The sequence below is a fragment of the Aedes aegypti genome, chromosome 3 (genome assembly GCF_002204515.2).
Source record: "Aedes aegypti strain LVP_AGWG chromosome 3, AaegL5.0 Primary Assembly, whole genome shotgun sequence".
In the NCBI taxonomy this organism is placed as follows: Eukaryota; Metazoa; Arthropoda; class Insecta; order Diptera; family Culicidae; genus Aedes; species Aedes aegypti.
The window spans coordinates 120,416,095-120,430,602 of record NC_035109.1 but is presented as its reverse complement, the minus strand read 5'-3'; the positions used below and the strand labels follow the sequence as shown (position 1 = coordinate 120,430,602).

Sequence of the window (14,508 nt, the reverse complement as noted above, 5' to 3'; positions counted from 1 at the left end):
GTTGCTTATGGCTGCCAATCTGTTTCAGTGCTACTGTTTTACCTGTCAGTAATATCATTCTCGGTGAAAGGCACACTTCCGAACTGTGGTTGGAATCGATGGACAAAATCTGTGTCAATGCCGTTTATATCATTTTAGATAGAATTCTACATGTCAAAAGGAATGATCATGTAAAACTAAAAATTTTCTTATTGTGAAAATTAGGACGATTTAGGCTCTTCACATGAACTACACTATGTCCGTTGTCACAGATGACGACGTAAACGTTAGTCATAGTATATATGTGCACAAAACAACCATCCTTCCCGCACAATATGGTGATCCTGACTGGATTCAGCCGTTTTAAGGCCGCCTGGCAAGCTAAAGCTATGAGTCAAGTTTCTCACTCCACCTATCACTTGTTGGATCAAAAACACCGCGCGTCTCCATCGAGCACCAGGCGAAGGCAATGCACGTTACAAGTTAACTGACAACACATCTCGCTCGTAGATGCGATGCCATTGAAGCGTTTTTGCTTCTGGCATCATATTGACGACTAGCTAGAACACACTTGTTGATAGACAACAATAGTTGTGCCATCGCATCGGGATGAAACGACATGTTGAAATATAGGGCGCATAGGCCTATGGACGAAGGCACTCGAAGATGTGATTTCTCTGCATTTCGATCGATGGCGCAGCCTATATAGAGGAGACTGGGTAGACTAGGTATTCGGTTAAGAATCAATTGACTGTATCTCCACAAAATAAAATTATTTTCTCATATCACAGTCTTTGGTTTTGTTAGTTTATAAATGCTTCACTTATTCATAAGAGGTTTCGAAATTAACTGCTTCTGAAAACTGTTCTAAAATGCAGTTAACAATTGTGTAGTAGGAAAGATGCGATTTATAATTCAAAAGTTCTCAAAACCACTTTAGTAATCAAATCACATAAGAAGAGGATACTCTAAATTTGAGCAAAAAATATTAATATTTAAGCGTGGCACAAGCGCATTTTTATATAATAAAATATGAACTTAAAAAAATTTGCATAATTTTGTCATTTTCCAATCTAATTTCAATCTTCTGTCACTATTCTCTTCAAAACTAAATTTCTGATAATTTTGCACAACATCAAATTGGATTTTAAACTATTTTTATCAAAATTTAAAAAAAAGATTCAAAGTCCAATGATATGGTTCTTGTTTGCTTACGATAAAGCTTTTTCGGTAGCGATTTAAAGGGGCAAATTATTAGATTGGGCGGATGAAACGGCTGGTGCAGTTTTTTGAAAAATCTGTCTATAATTTAAATAAGTCGGTTTATTCTGCACGCGGTCTGCTAGGCAGTGCTTCGTTGAAGCCCAAGCAGAAAAAATGTTTTTTCTTCGTTGAAGTATTATGTTTTTTCTCGTTTTAGTTTGCACGCGTTCTGAGTGCAATCGAGTTCGGGTTTTCACGTCGCCGGAGTGATATTTTGTTTTTGTGCATTCGTTCTGCTGGGTAGTGATTGTGATAGTGATTCTGCATGCGTTCTACTGGGTAGTTAAAACCCAAACAGAAGATGAAGAAGCAACGAAGCCGGACCTCAGATTTTCGGGAGCACGAGTCTGGAGTGCCAGACAGCGGATTGGGCCTGGGCTTGATCGATTGGTCACTCGCTGGTGTTGACCAATCGATCAAGTTTTCAGCTTGAGCCGCTGTCCTGTCGAGATTTGCGCTATTTAGGGTTTGAGTTTTGGCTTTATTTCATCTCCACTAGAAAAAACGTCTTTGTTTTTACGTTTTTGAGTGCAATCGAATTCAGGTTTTTGCGTTGCCATAATGATATTTTGCTTTTGTGAAATAAGTATGCTGATTAGAGTAGCTTACAGCTGCTCAATCAAGGATGGATGATTAATTTGGTGAGCTCGTTTCATGCTTTTATTTTAAATGTACAATATATTATGAACCGTATTTTCATCATGACAACAGTGGACATAGTACCTAAATGAATTGAGTCAACAAAATATGAACAGTTCGTCACTGTATGTGTCGACATAGACTTTTGCACATACACATTTATCCTATACCTTTACTTTTACCTGATTTTTATCATTATAAAAAATAACTTTTTAATGGTTCGATGCTAAGAGTGTCGACTTATCGTATGTCCACGTTAGAGTATTGATAGTTGGGTGATTTTTTGAATTGAGGTTGCATGATGCGTACCAAGGTGAATCCTGATCATGCAGCCATGATTCCTCCCCACTAACAAAACTCCTTCCCATGACAACCATGGAGATGTAGAAGTGACCTCGGTCTCTAGAACAATGGATGTCATACTAACATTCCTTCCGTTCCCCCAGATGACCGTAAGGACGTGGCCGACGCCGTTATTGACTTTTGGAGTTCTCTAGAGTGTACATTGAAGATGGAAAGCTACTCCCAAGCTACATCTCTTGGTTCCTTGTGCAACTTCGATTATTCTGGTCAATCACGGAGTAGTAACAACGAATTGTACGGTCATCAATGCTTATGCTTTTTCGATGGCAATTTAAAGGTGGCCCAAAGACAATGTAGGTTTATGTATATGAAAATTACTATATAAAATTTTTGAAAAATGTTGCAAGCACTTAAATACTGTAATGTAAGAACAAACTTATATTTTAATAGTTCTAAATCATTATTCAATCCAGAAAGTTTCTGAAGAAACAAATCCTTATTGAGCTAATTTTGTTTGAGATTCCTGCAGAAGTTTACAAAGCTATAATACGGAGCTAAATTATATTGTTTACTATCATTTAGCTCCATTCTTGAATATCTTCTCTCCTATCTGTCGGTTTGAATTGTTCTCTTCATCAATTTCCTTTATTATGGTTTCAAAATGTCTACATAGAATTTCCATATAAACCTATGTACATTGTCTTTGGGCCACTTTCAAATCACCACCAAAAATGTTTAAAAGTTCACAGATAGTGTTTCACCGTGAGAAGAAAGATATCGAAGATTTGATTTCCTTTTTATAAACTACGAGCCACCCTTTGGTAGTTAGGGTGCATTTGGTTTGATTTAAAAATTAAAATATTTTCAGTAGAAGCCAATTTTGTTGCCACTTTGGTTTTGGGTCAAAAGTGGGCTGAAGATTGCACTAGATTTTCACAGCAAAACAATCAAAATGAATTTGACTTCTCTAATTCAGGCTATCAATGTAAGAAGTCACAGTATCGGTAAGTTCCGTTTTTATCGACATGATCGGCAATTTTCAGTTGACAAAAATTGATTAATTTTCTTAGATAAAATATTTTACAAATTTGAAAAGAAAATAGCAGTTTTGTTAGGATAATGCACATTTTCATCACATAAATGCACAGTATTGATGTTTAGGAGTTGTGATGAGCAATTAGATTGTTCATTCCCATAGATTCGTAATGAAAGTTGATTGCAGACTCCTATCAATCAATATGTATCAATCAATTTGTAATAAATCATTAATAGTTTTAGTTTTCTTCAATCAAAGGACACCTAGCAACGATTAAATAAGTCACCGCCACCCTAGCAAGATAAATCGATCTTTGAGATCGCATTTCTTGTGAAAAATCTTATCGCGTTTGGTTTCCCGCATTTGATATTTGCATTTCAAATGCACACAGCAATACCAACTTCGGTAGGGAAGAACTAATAGCCAATTTAGAGCAGCGCCACCTTCGCCTTTTAGCTTTACATATGGCAATAAACTAACCTAAAGTTCTAGTTTTTTTGGTAAGCAAAAATAATATTAAAATTAAATACTATTGGTCCTGTCAAACTTTTTGTTTTGCTATCAAGTAGGCTGCTGAAAAATAACATGTAATTTTCTGTAAAAAACGACAGATTAGTTTTCAGTTGTTTTTCCAGTTATTCGAAAGAATTTTCCAAATCGGTTCCTTTACTTAAACACGTCGGAATATTTGAACAATGTAACAGTGCAATAATCATGTAAGTCTATTAGTCCGTTCTTAAGCCATTTCGCGACATACAAACACCATTTCATTTTTATTAATACAGATAGAAGTTCATCAAAAACACAAAAGTTTACAAACTCTAGAACAAGCATCACCAAATTATAACTTTTTTTGTAAGAAACTCTTTTGTAAAGTTTTACGAATTTTACGAATAGCGAATAAGACTCCTAATTATCCTTTTAGTCTCCATGTGGGGCAGAAGTTCACTGCCCATAACTGCATATTTGTAACATTCGACAAAAGTAGGCATTGAGTTAATGTAATACTAAGTGTGTATTTTATGGCAGTATGGGAGGAAACTAAAATTTCTAAAAATTACCGGAAACTCAAAAATGCTTATTTGAGGCTGGTATTTTGTACAACCCATATCGCATATTAGGTGAATTGTCAGAAAATAATTCTGAGAGAAATTTCATTGCTATCACATTACGAGGCTCATTCATAATCTCAATGTGACTGTTATGCGGTTATAGTTACCAATGTGACAAAACAACTTGGAATTTTTTTCGAATTTTCTAAAACAATCTCACAGATTTCAGTAAGTTGATCAAAAGTATTTATCATTTGATGACTCTCCATTTTGTCAAAAATGTCGAATGTGACTGTTTTGCAGTTATGGGCAGTTCATGTCTGCTAGAAAATCAAGATCCCAGCAAATTTGGGACAGCAACGTGCGTGACGTGGGAACGTCCAGTATCAACAGTTTCTCAAATTGTCAGACTTTTCAGCCCTTTACCATCTTACTTGATGCAAACTTATTATATGGAAATTCCAAAATTGTCTATAGATTGTTTAGTTTTGGTAGACCTCTTCCCCTACCCGTTGGAATAGGATCTAATCAAGGCTATTTGCTTTAATTTGTGTAATGCTCTCGAATTTGAGAGATAGAAGATAATGTCCAAAGTACGACGGGATCGACAGTCTTATAAAAAATAAAATAAACTCGATCAAGTCTCTTGCCAATGCCCAAACATTCTTGAGTTCATTCCCAAGTGCATCCCTTGTAAAAAAGAACTGATCATATATTGGATTATCCACTAGTCACGTAAGGGTTTATGGTGGGGGAGGTATGGTTTTGAGATATCTTACGTGCCATACAATTTTTTTTTTTATTTTCATACAAAAAATCATACCAAAACCGCCAAAATTATCTTACGTCTTACAGCCCCTATGTCTATCAAATTTACATAGAAAATTCTTTGATGCATTGTTATTAAAAAAAAAAGAAATCACAAATTCCAATTGTTCCAAGAACAGAAAACCTGGCAGATGTTGGCTAATTCTTGGAAGAATATGAACATGTTGGTTGTTCGAAAATGATACATTACCTGGTGAACACGCCTCCTCATAGCACCGCGTCGTCGGTTTAGGAATGGTTGGTCTTTGCCGCCCATCCGTCGGTAGGAATTTGTCGTCGTCTGCTGCAGCATCTGTTGCGACGCAATACTGCTGGAGTCCTGGTTCCATTTTAGATCGATTTTGACGTGTAACCGACCCTGTGGTTCCAAATCCACCTGAAATAGTAATTTACAGAGCATGAGTATTCAAATTGAAGGTGAAATATTGTTTATGTCTCAACATATCGGCGAAGATACATTTTATTATAAATAATAAAATAAATAGGAAAAAAACATGTATAAATTTTACAATTTCAGCGTGTCGCTGCTTTAGAGACCAGTTCTTTTTTTTAAAGTGCAATAAAACCATTCAAACCGTATTCCATTCGAAAAGAGATGAAATCGTTTAGCTGTGAATTGTATCATCATTCTCCAATGGATTTATGTTTTTAGAATATACTTGGCAAGTACCACATTATTGCAAAAATCTAATATTATCGCGAATCCACTACTAACAAAAAAAAAGTTCAGACGCTTTTATGAGCATTATTGGCTTCTTGTGCAAATAGATTAAAACAATTATTCGTATTCAACATTTATTCTGATAGGGTAGGAGTAACAGTATTCGCCACTAGTAATACATATTTTTCGTTAATCACTCAATGGACTTCTCAAAACTATCAAAACTTTAGACGAACGGAATATGGAATTTCAGTCAGAAAAAATAGAACCTGGTTACAAACTTTGTTTTTGTATTGAAAATTGAGGTGGCGAATACTGGATCACCTGCATCAGTATTCGTCGTGTTTTTAATTTCTATTCCTGAATTCATCACATACATTGAATTCTTATGAAAGGAGGCGGATTTGGGAATCCCATTGTGAAATAAGGGGCAAAGGATCAACAATGTTAATTGTTAAGCAAATCCTTTCAATGTGGTTTAATGAACACTAAACGATTTATTCGTACTTGTGTTCTAAAGCGGTATATAATCCAGGGTTGCGAGTACTAGTACTGTAACGAATACCAGTGCATCTACCCTACAGTGATGAACACCGCCAGAAGCACCTCGCTGATGCCAAAGACAAATTAAAGACCTTGATGTCCCTTACAGTTGCCCAAAATTTTATGGCTCATAAGGTAATCTAGAATGCCGTGAAAAGTTTACTGCGATCTGTCAAACTTGGGTACCTTTTGCACTACCGAGGGACCGAATGCAGTATTGAAAGTGGTACCTAATCTGAGCTCGAGTGGGACGGACCTGCTGATGCTGTGTATAGTATGTAGAAATAAGATAGCGCATAAAGACGTGACCTTGATCACGCACCTTATCCGCTACTGAGCATCGTATAATCTTATTCCATCTTTGTTATCATACATACGACAAAGAGTAATAAACTTGCTGGTGGCAACATTAGCGATTTAAAACAACCACTGTTTCAAACTTTTGCAGTATTAGTTATTTAAATCCACTCTAGAGTACTCCACAAGTGGGCTTCAAATCAAAATAAGACTTGTACCTCATTGATACAAATAATGAAATTTACAACTCAAAAGAAAAAATATAACTTAACAAATATTCCATTGGGAATACAAAAATTATCGTCAGAATGGCCAAATTGTGCCACTACACACGTTTTCAAAAAAAAAAAAAGCATAAGAAATAATATGTTAAAATACCTTAGTTTTTTTTTGTTATATTGAGCATATTTATAATTTTGAATATCTAAAAAAATCGAGACGGTTGAGTTTTTTTTAAATATTTAATATGTATTCCATGCTTTTAAGTCTTTAAAATACGAATGCTCCCATTATAGTAGACAACATGTACACTACAAAAAGCTTACCCAAAAATCCTGCTGGTCAGATTCGTTTCGTGAGACTAGATCGTCGAAGGGAATCGTCGTGTTGGCTACGAACACATCTGAAAGGGGACCTTCGTGGAATATCGTCATGCCGAGTGCGCTGGCATTTTCCACCTCGTGTATAAAGCTCTCATTCCATACTGGATCGAATGTGCGCGGTTTTGTGGTGGATCGTTCTGAAACGGAAGGAGAGAATTGGGAGATATTATTTATGACATGGTACATACATCTAGCAATACGAATATTATACACGAATTCCTCTGATCCTTATGGCTCTTTTGTGATATACGTGCCACAAAACTTTAGAACAGGTTTTAAAAATTATAATCTACCGTGGTATACGTCTTTGGCATGTACACTGTACAGTTCCCATCAAAAATTGAAGAAAAAAAAGTTTTAACTGTCAGGAAACCATGCTGAATATTAGCGTTACACGAATTTTTGAAGAGTCATTACTCTAAAACTAGTAATTTGATTTCGAATCTTCTCTCACTGTCATAGAGCTATATACTCAACATAGTCATAGCAAGGAACAAACAGTCCTAAGAGAGGTATGAAAATATGTCTTCCTAAAAAAACCGCATTATAATGGTTTTGAGCTCATATCTCAGCCATCCGACAAAAATACTATAATTTTATTTCACCGTTGGAAACATTAAAGACCAGCGTTGCAGGGGAAAATATCAAACAGAGTCGTAGCAAGGTCAATATAGAATGGGGGGCTCCTATTTGACATGTGAACCTATAAAAAATATTTCCGTGCCACTGTGCAATCAATTTTTGATTTTGTTTCACGATTCGACATTTCTAGTGCAGATCTTCAATAGAAAAATACTTAACGTGGTCGTAGCTTGGAATAACAGTAGTAAGCGGCTTCCATTAAACAAATTGTCCAAAAACTTCAAAAAATCATAATTTTATAATGAACAAACCGATTTTTTATTTTCTTTTACCATTTGAATGCTCAAAGTAATGTCTTTCAGAGAAAAATAATATTACATATAGTCTTAGTAAGATATAAGGCTTTAAGGGGTATGACCTATTTCTTACTCCCGTTTGCCCGTAATACAAATTTTAAAGTGATGATATGTAGTTATTTCTCCATAAAATTGATTGTAGAAGTCAAGGTCATAAATTTGACTAGATACATACATTTTTGAAAACACTTAAATTTGTTTAACCTAAAATCTATAAAAAAAACATTTTTTTTCACCTGTTTTTAGATCAACATTCAAAGCAATGAAGTTTAATGTATTCGACATACAATTAATTGTAGAAATCGAGTGAAGATGTATGAATAAGAAAATAAATTTCACTCAAAATTTATTTTACCTAAGTAGCTGCGCTGTTGACCCCCCTTTTTCATGAGTCTGTAACGCCCATTACTATAAAGAAATGTCATGTTGAAAGTGTCTGGGTTTCATTTCTGGACGGTCCAGATCTTTACTACTAGTAGCATCTACTCAAGAACAAAATCCACAGAGTTCTCTACACTTTTGGTTTAAATAAAATACCTTTCGAACAAAAGAACGAAAAGATATGTGTCTTAGGATATTGGAAAAGCTTTCTTAAAATTTCAACTCGATTGGTTACTCCACCAGCTGGTGCATTCAATTCGACTTTTGTATGGGATATTCGACCCAATGTCACTGTTTCGTTCCATGTACCAGTCAATCGCGTTCAATTGACCCAAGAATGACAAATTCATTAGTTGATACCCCAATGAACATAACAACATAAGGTTTTATCTGGATTTAAGCTTATTTTCATTAACATTTTAGTTGTTGAAAGTTAAATTTGGATCAGCACTCCCGTACGATCACATGTGCGTCTTGTGCAACAGCTCGCCCAGCGTAATAGGGGCTACGTTGAAGGAACACAAATCAATATTGTATGAGCCTCAGAGTCCGCGACTACAAAGCAAAGCCATGCTGAAGGTGTCTGGGTTCGATTCCCGGTTAGTCCAGGATCTTTTCGTAATGGAAATTTCCTTGACTTCCCTGGGCATAGAGTATCATCGTACCTGCCACACGATATACGAATGCGAAAATGCTAACTCTGGCAAAGAAAGCTCTAAGTTAATAACTGTGGAAGTGCTCATAAGAACACTAAGATGAGTAGCAGGCTCTGTCCCAGTGAGGACATAAATGCCAAGAAGAAGAAGATGAGCCTCACAAATCTACTTAAGGTATTTAAAACACCAACTTTATCAATTTCAATCATGATACAACCTTCTACAATATTGCTCTCTATGGTAGTATCAAGTAGTGTTTTTGACATTCTGGGTTCAATTTTTTTCAGTAATTTTTCAGAACCAAACAGTAGAAGATGTGCTGTTTCCCATATGTTTGAGGTGCAAATCACATATTAATTTAAAATTTAAATGGAACGACCAAAAGCTGAAATTATCAGTATGTCTTCCTCTAACCCTAAGAAATAATCCTGGGGGTGCCCCATGGAATTATACAACTTTAATTTTCTGCCCATACTGAGCTGGGCCAGTCTTCCAACCAATTACGACAACGACAATACGCACAAATTCACGTAGGTTATGTAATTTTACACGATGTGTAGAGTAAATTTGCGATAAATCTGTCATTTTCTTTATGTGCCTGGTTTTATGAAAATTTAACATCAAAGATTCTTCCCATGGAATTATACAACTTTAATTTTCTGCCCATACTGAGCTGGGCCAGTCTTCCAACCAATTACGACAACGACAATACGCACAAATTCACGTAGGTTATGTAATTTTACACGATGTGTAGAGTAAATTTGCGATAAATCTGTCATTTTCTTTATGTGCCTGGTTTTATGAAAATTTAACATCAAAGATTCTTCTAAGTGGTTTTCCGTCTTCGCCAACTCCTGGGTATAATGAATACAGTCGACTCTCCACAACTCGATATTCCATAAATTCCATACTTCGTGCTCTCCATAAGTCGATATTTCTATAACTGGATATCTCGACTAGTCGATGTCACGTGAGAGGTAAATTTCTTCCCATAACTCGATATCTATTTTCAAATCATTCTTATTTAAGGAAACTTTGTATAATTCTTGTTCGGAGCTGAATAAATACTTGCAAGTTGTAATAAAAGTTGAAATACATGAAAAGTAAAAAAAAATATTGTCAGTAAAAATAACTTGATTTTCGAGCATTTCGAAAAAAGTTTTCAAAAAATTGTTTTTAAAATACTAACAACAAAACAATATTCTTTTCTTACAGAAGGGATCATACATGTATTGAAAATACAAAAATTTGTTCCTTCAATTATGTGATTTTTTGTGTCGGTATATTCTATAACTCGATAATACTATAAGTCGATGGCCCCTTGAATATCGAGTTATGGAGAGTCGACTGTATTTGAATTTTAGTCAAATCTGTGTCCTATGAAGAGATCTTGTCATTACAACAATCATAAAATAAACTATATTCCTTGCATTTTTTAGATTATAAGTACTGAGATTCTGAAGAAATTGCGATAGAATTTCTAACTTTCTCTGCGATTTTTAACAGCAAGTTGAATTCCGATGATTGATAACGGGCAGTGAATCAATTGTCACCCAACACGCAACAACAAAGATATTGTCATGTCCTCTTCTTGTTGCAACAATTTTATTCCGCAACATCAGTTTATCATCATTTGAATAGAATATGACAATGACCGATCACCACGAGCGCAGCGATTTTCTGGGCGCATTGCAATTTTCGAGAACTTCCTCCGTGTTGGTAAACATTGGTACATTATCGAATAACTGATTAATCGCGAGTTAAAAAGATTGCAACAAAGTTGCGCTCTGTGATTGTCATGACAATTTTGCTTTTGATTGTATCCCTATCCACAAAAGTTGGGACACACGGTTGTGAGCGAGCTTGATTTGTTGTTTGTTTTTCGTATGTTTTGATGACAGTTTGATTCACTGATAACGGGATTCTAAGTATTTCTGTGATATTCTCCGTATGTGTTGAGGAAGGATTTTTGGAGCTCTGGTAGGAATCTCTAACAATTCCGTTAAAAACTCGTATGAGCCCAGTGAGATTGTTGAGTTTTATTCAAACTCTTTATTTCATTCAATTCGTTGAATAAATGTTGAGATTGTTATGGGAATTGACACCAGAATTCTCATCAATTCTCATCAGAATTTCCAACCGAAATCTGATTGTTCAGAAATACCGTCTCAAAGATACCCAAATAATTCCAAGAGATTAATAATTGGACCAAATACCGTATTTCTAATATTGGGAACGAGATAATAAGCATAAATACGTTAGCCATACGGATAGTTGCCATAATTATGTTAAGTATAACACAAGTTTTCCATATTAGACGACAACCATAATGCATGATTGCCATAACAGATGTCAGTCATAATAACAATTCTGAGAAGAATTTGGTTGAAACAGTCACAATGGATATGGACGTTTGCCATAATCATTCGCCTGGTGTTAGAATATCGAATGTATCTTTTTTAACCTAATGTTAACATAGGTTGTCGTTGTCCTACTTTTCCCCGAATGTCATTTCCCCGAACGCTAGTTCCCCGGATAGCCATTTCGCCGAAAAGTTTTTGGCACTCATAATTCTAATTGTCATATGTTTTCAAGGTGATCAACGTGAGGTGAGCACTCTTATTCAATTGATTGGCGGTTCATTCGAGTTTTACCGTCCTCAGCATTTTTGCAATATCTGTTAAGTCGTGAATGAGATATTCCTCCTTCTTTTGATTGCTTATCGTTCTTTCTGGTTTGCCACCCTGTCTCTTGCGCATTTTTAACTGCATCACTTTTCGAAATATTGGAATTCGGGAAAAATGGTTTATTCGGGGTAATGACATTCGATTTTTTAACGCGCTACAAATTGTTTCTTGAGATGAGTGAACAAAGTATTTTCAATTCGTCCAGAAATATTTCTGGTATACCAGGGAGGTGGTGGAAGAGTTCATCTACCTAGGATCATTGTTGACGGCTGACAACAATGTCGGGAAATATGAAGGCGCATCATCAGCAGAAGTCGTGCCTACTATGGGCTTTAGAAGAAACTGCGGTCAAGAAAGATTCACCCCCGCACCAAATGCACGATGTAAAAAAACGCTCATAAGACCGGTAGTCCTCTATGGGCATGAGACGTGAACTATGCTCGAGGAGGACTTGCAAGCTCTTGGGGTTTTCGAACGCCGAGTGCTAAGGACGATCTTCGGCGGCGTGCAGGAGAACGGCGTGTGGCGGCGAAGGATGAACCACGAGCTCGCTCAACTCTACGGCGAACCCAGTATCATGAAGGTAGCTAAAGCTGGAAGGATACGCTGGGCAGGGCATGTTGCAAGAATGCCGGACAACAACCCTGTAAAGATGGTGTTCTCTACGAATCCGGTCGGAACAAGAAGGCGTGGGGCGCAGCGAGCTAGGTGGATTGACCAGGTGCACCAGCGTGGGAAATCTTCCGTAATGATTAAAATAATGTTCGACATTTAGTTAATGTAAAAATTAACTTTCATTTTCAACCTTTTCCAAAATTGGTGTCGGTGATAAAATTGAGACTGATTTTTCTAAAACTTGGAACCTTCCCAAACTTAAACATTATTTTTTGAAACGCTTTTTGATATCATCATAAAGAAGTTTAATCATTCACTATTTTAATCAACCACTTAGATAAGTGTGATTCATGTGTCATTTTATAACATCTTGTGATCAATCGTGGATTATTTAAAAAAGGTTATACCTTAAAATCTCATGTGAATTCACGTAGTATATTAGGATAGTAGTAAAATATTGTTTATGTAACTTTCTCTTAGGATAACGCCTGCCCTTCATGCTCACCAGAAAAAATGTGTTTTGCGTTTAAGAAACAGTTCATTCAGAATTGTAACGGTTTTGAGGAATTAATTTATTTTTAAAGAATACAAGTTTCACGATATTAATCTAAAAATGGTATATTTTCCAATTTTTCAAACTTCAGAGTTAGAATACATTTTGAAGAAGTTACCAGTAGAAAAAGAACATGGACGACCATTGTTAGGGATAATTTCCTTGCAACAATTCTGAAATTTCACGGTTGGGTAATTTCGGAAACCGGGCAAACTCGTTTACTTTTGGACAGAATTTTCATAAAGAAAAACTAAACTTTTAATGCATACACGCATGTTGACTCACGGTGTCAAAATCTTGATTATTATTATACTTCCATGAAGCTCGTTCCATTGCGTTTTGCGAAAACGTTCAGCATTTGAGCTTAAACTTCTTAGTTGGATGGTTAAAAATAAATCTGGCGGCTATAAATTTCCTATACATTTTGTATGAGTCAGATTTAACTTCAAAATCAGCATGTATAGATAAAAGCCTAAAAGTTAAAAGAATAGCTTTATACATTGTGGATTTAAAAATTGTATCAGGATTCCTATCCTAGTCAAAAAAGATCTGAGGAACAGGTCTAACCACAAACATTATTGCACGTAATGCACCACATTCTGAATGAAACATAGCTTTTTATTGAACGATAGTCAAGAGGTGTCAAGCAGTAATGCGTGAACCCTTATGAACGTATGTACTTATGTTATATTATCAATTCTTGATTGCTTAATTGATGTTTTTGCATAAGTTCAGACGTATAAATGCCTATTTACGATTTAAAAGGTACCTCAACGGTTGTCTTAACGTAATACAACCACATTAAATAAACAATAAATTCAGAGCGTCATGGTCACTTGTGTTGTCCCATATTTATCCTGTTAGATTATGGTCAGCCTATCAATACTGCACCGTGCACGATTTTCAAATTTTACATTATTTTTATAGTAATAAACATTCTTTAACGCAAAAAACTTCACAACACACAATTCGACAATAGCTACGACAAACAATGTTCATTTACTGCAGCTTACATTGATATTTGTGCTCTATTACGAATAAATAATAAAATCGTGTGATACGATGATCAATTTCACCCTTCTGATCAATTACACCGGATTTTACGGGTTTTACCCCATTATGATACGCATCACATTTCATCCGGTTAACCTTTCAGTCGTCGCGCGGTTTGCCACCGTCAGAACCACCTCGCTGTTGTTGTGAACGAAAAGCGAGGTTTTTTCAGCGGTGTTGTACAAAATACAACAGCGCGACGACTGAAGTGTTAAGGAGTAAATGACCTTGAATTTTCAAATCATATTTCAACATCATTGCAGGTGTACCATCAGATTTTGTAAATCTTGCAAACCTAGTCTTAGCATAATTTGTACTTGAATATTATGGTATAACTAACAAACTATCCAGTCTAGGCCATTCATACTCAATATGGCCACTTGTGTATTATATAAAAAAGATTTGATATCAATACAAATTGG

General features: G+C 35.7%; 1 protein-coding gene across 6 annotated transcripts in view; it reads right to left on the bottom strand.

Annotated features, from left to right (window-relative positions):
* The window catches only part of LOC5566886 (protein kinase C), an 81,416-nt gene that overhangs the window by 16,838 nt on the left and 50,070 nt on the right, over positions 1 to 14,508 (bottom strand). For all 6 annotated transcript variants that reach the window (XM_021853364.1, XM_021853365.1, XM_021853367.1 and 3 more), the window contains 2 exons: positions 7,147 to 7,340; positions 5,291 to 5,476 (listed from right to left, as the gene is read on the bottom strand). In XM_021853364.1, the coding sequence (XP_021709056.1) occupies positions 5,291 to 5,476; positions 7,147 to 7,340 (380 nt within the window). The remainder of the gene's footprint in view (positions 1 to 5,290; positions 5,477 to 7,146; positions 7,341 to 14,508) is intronic.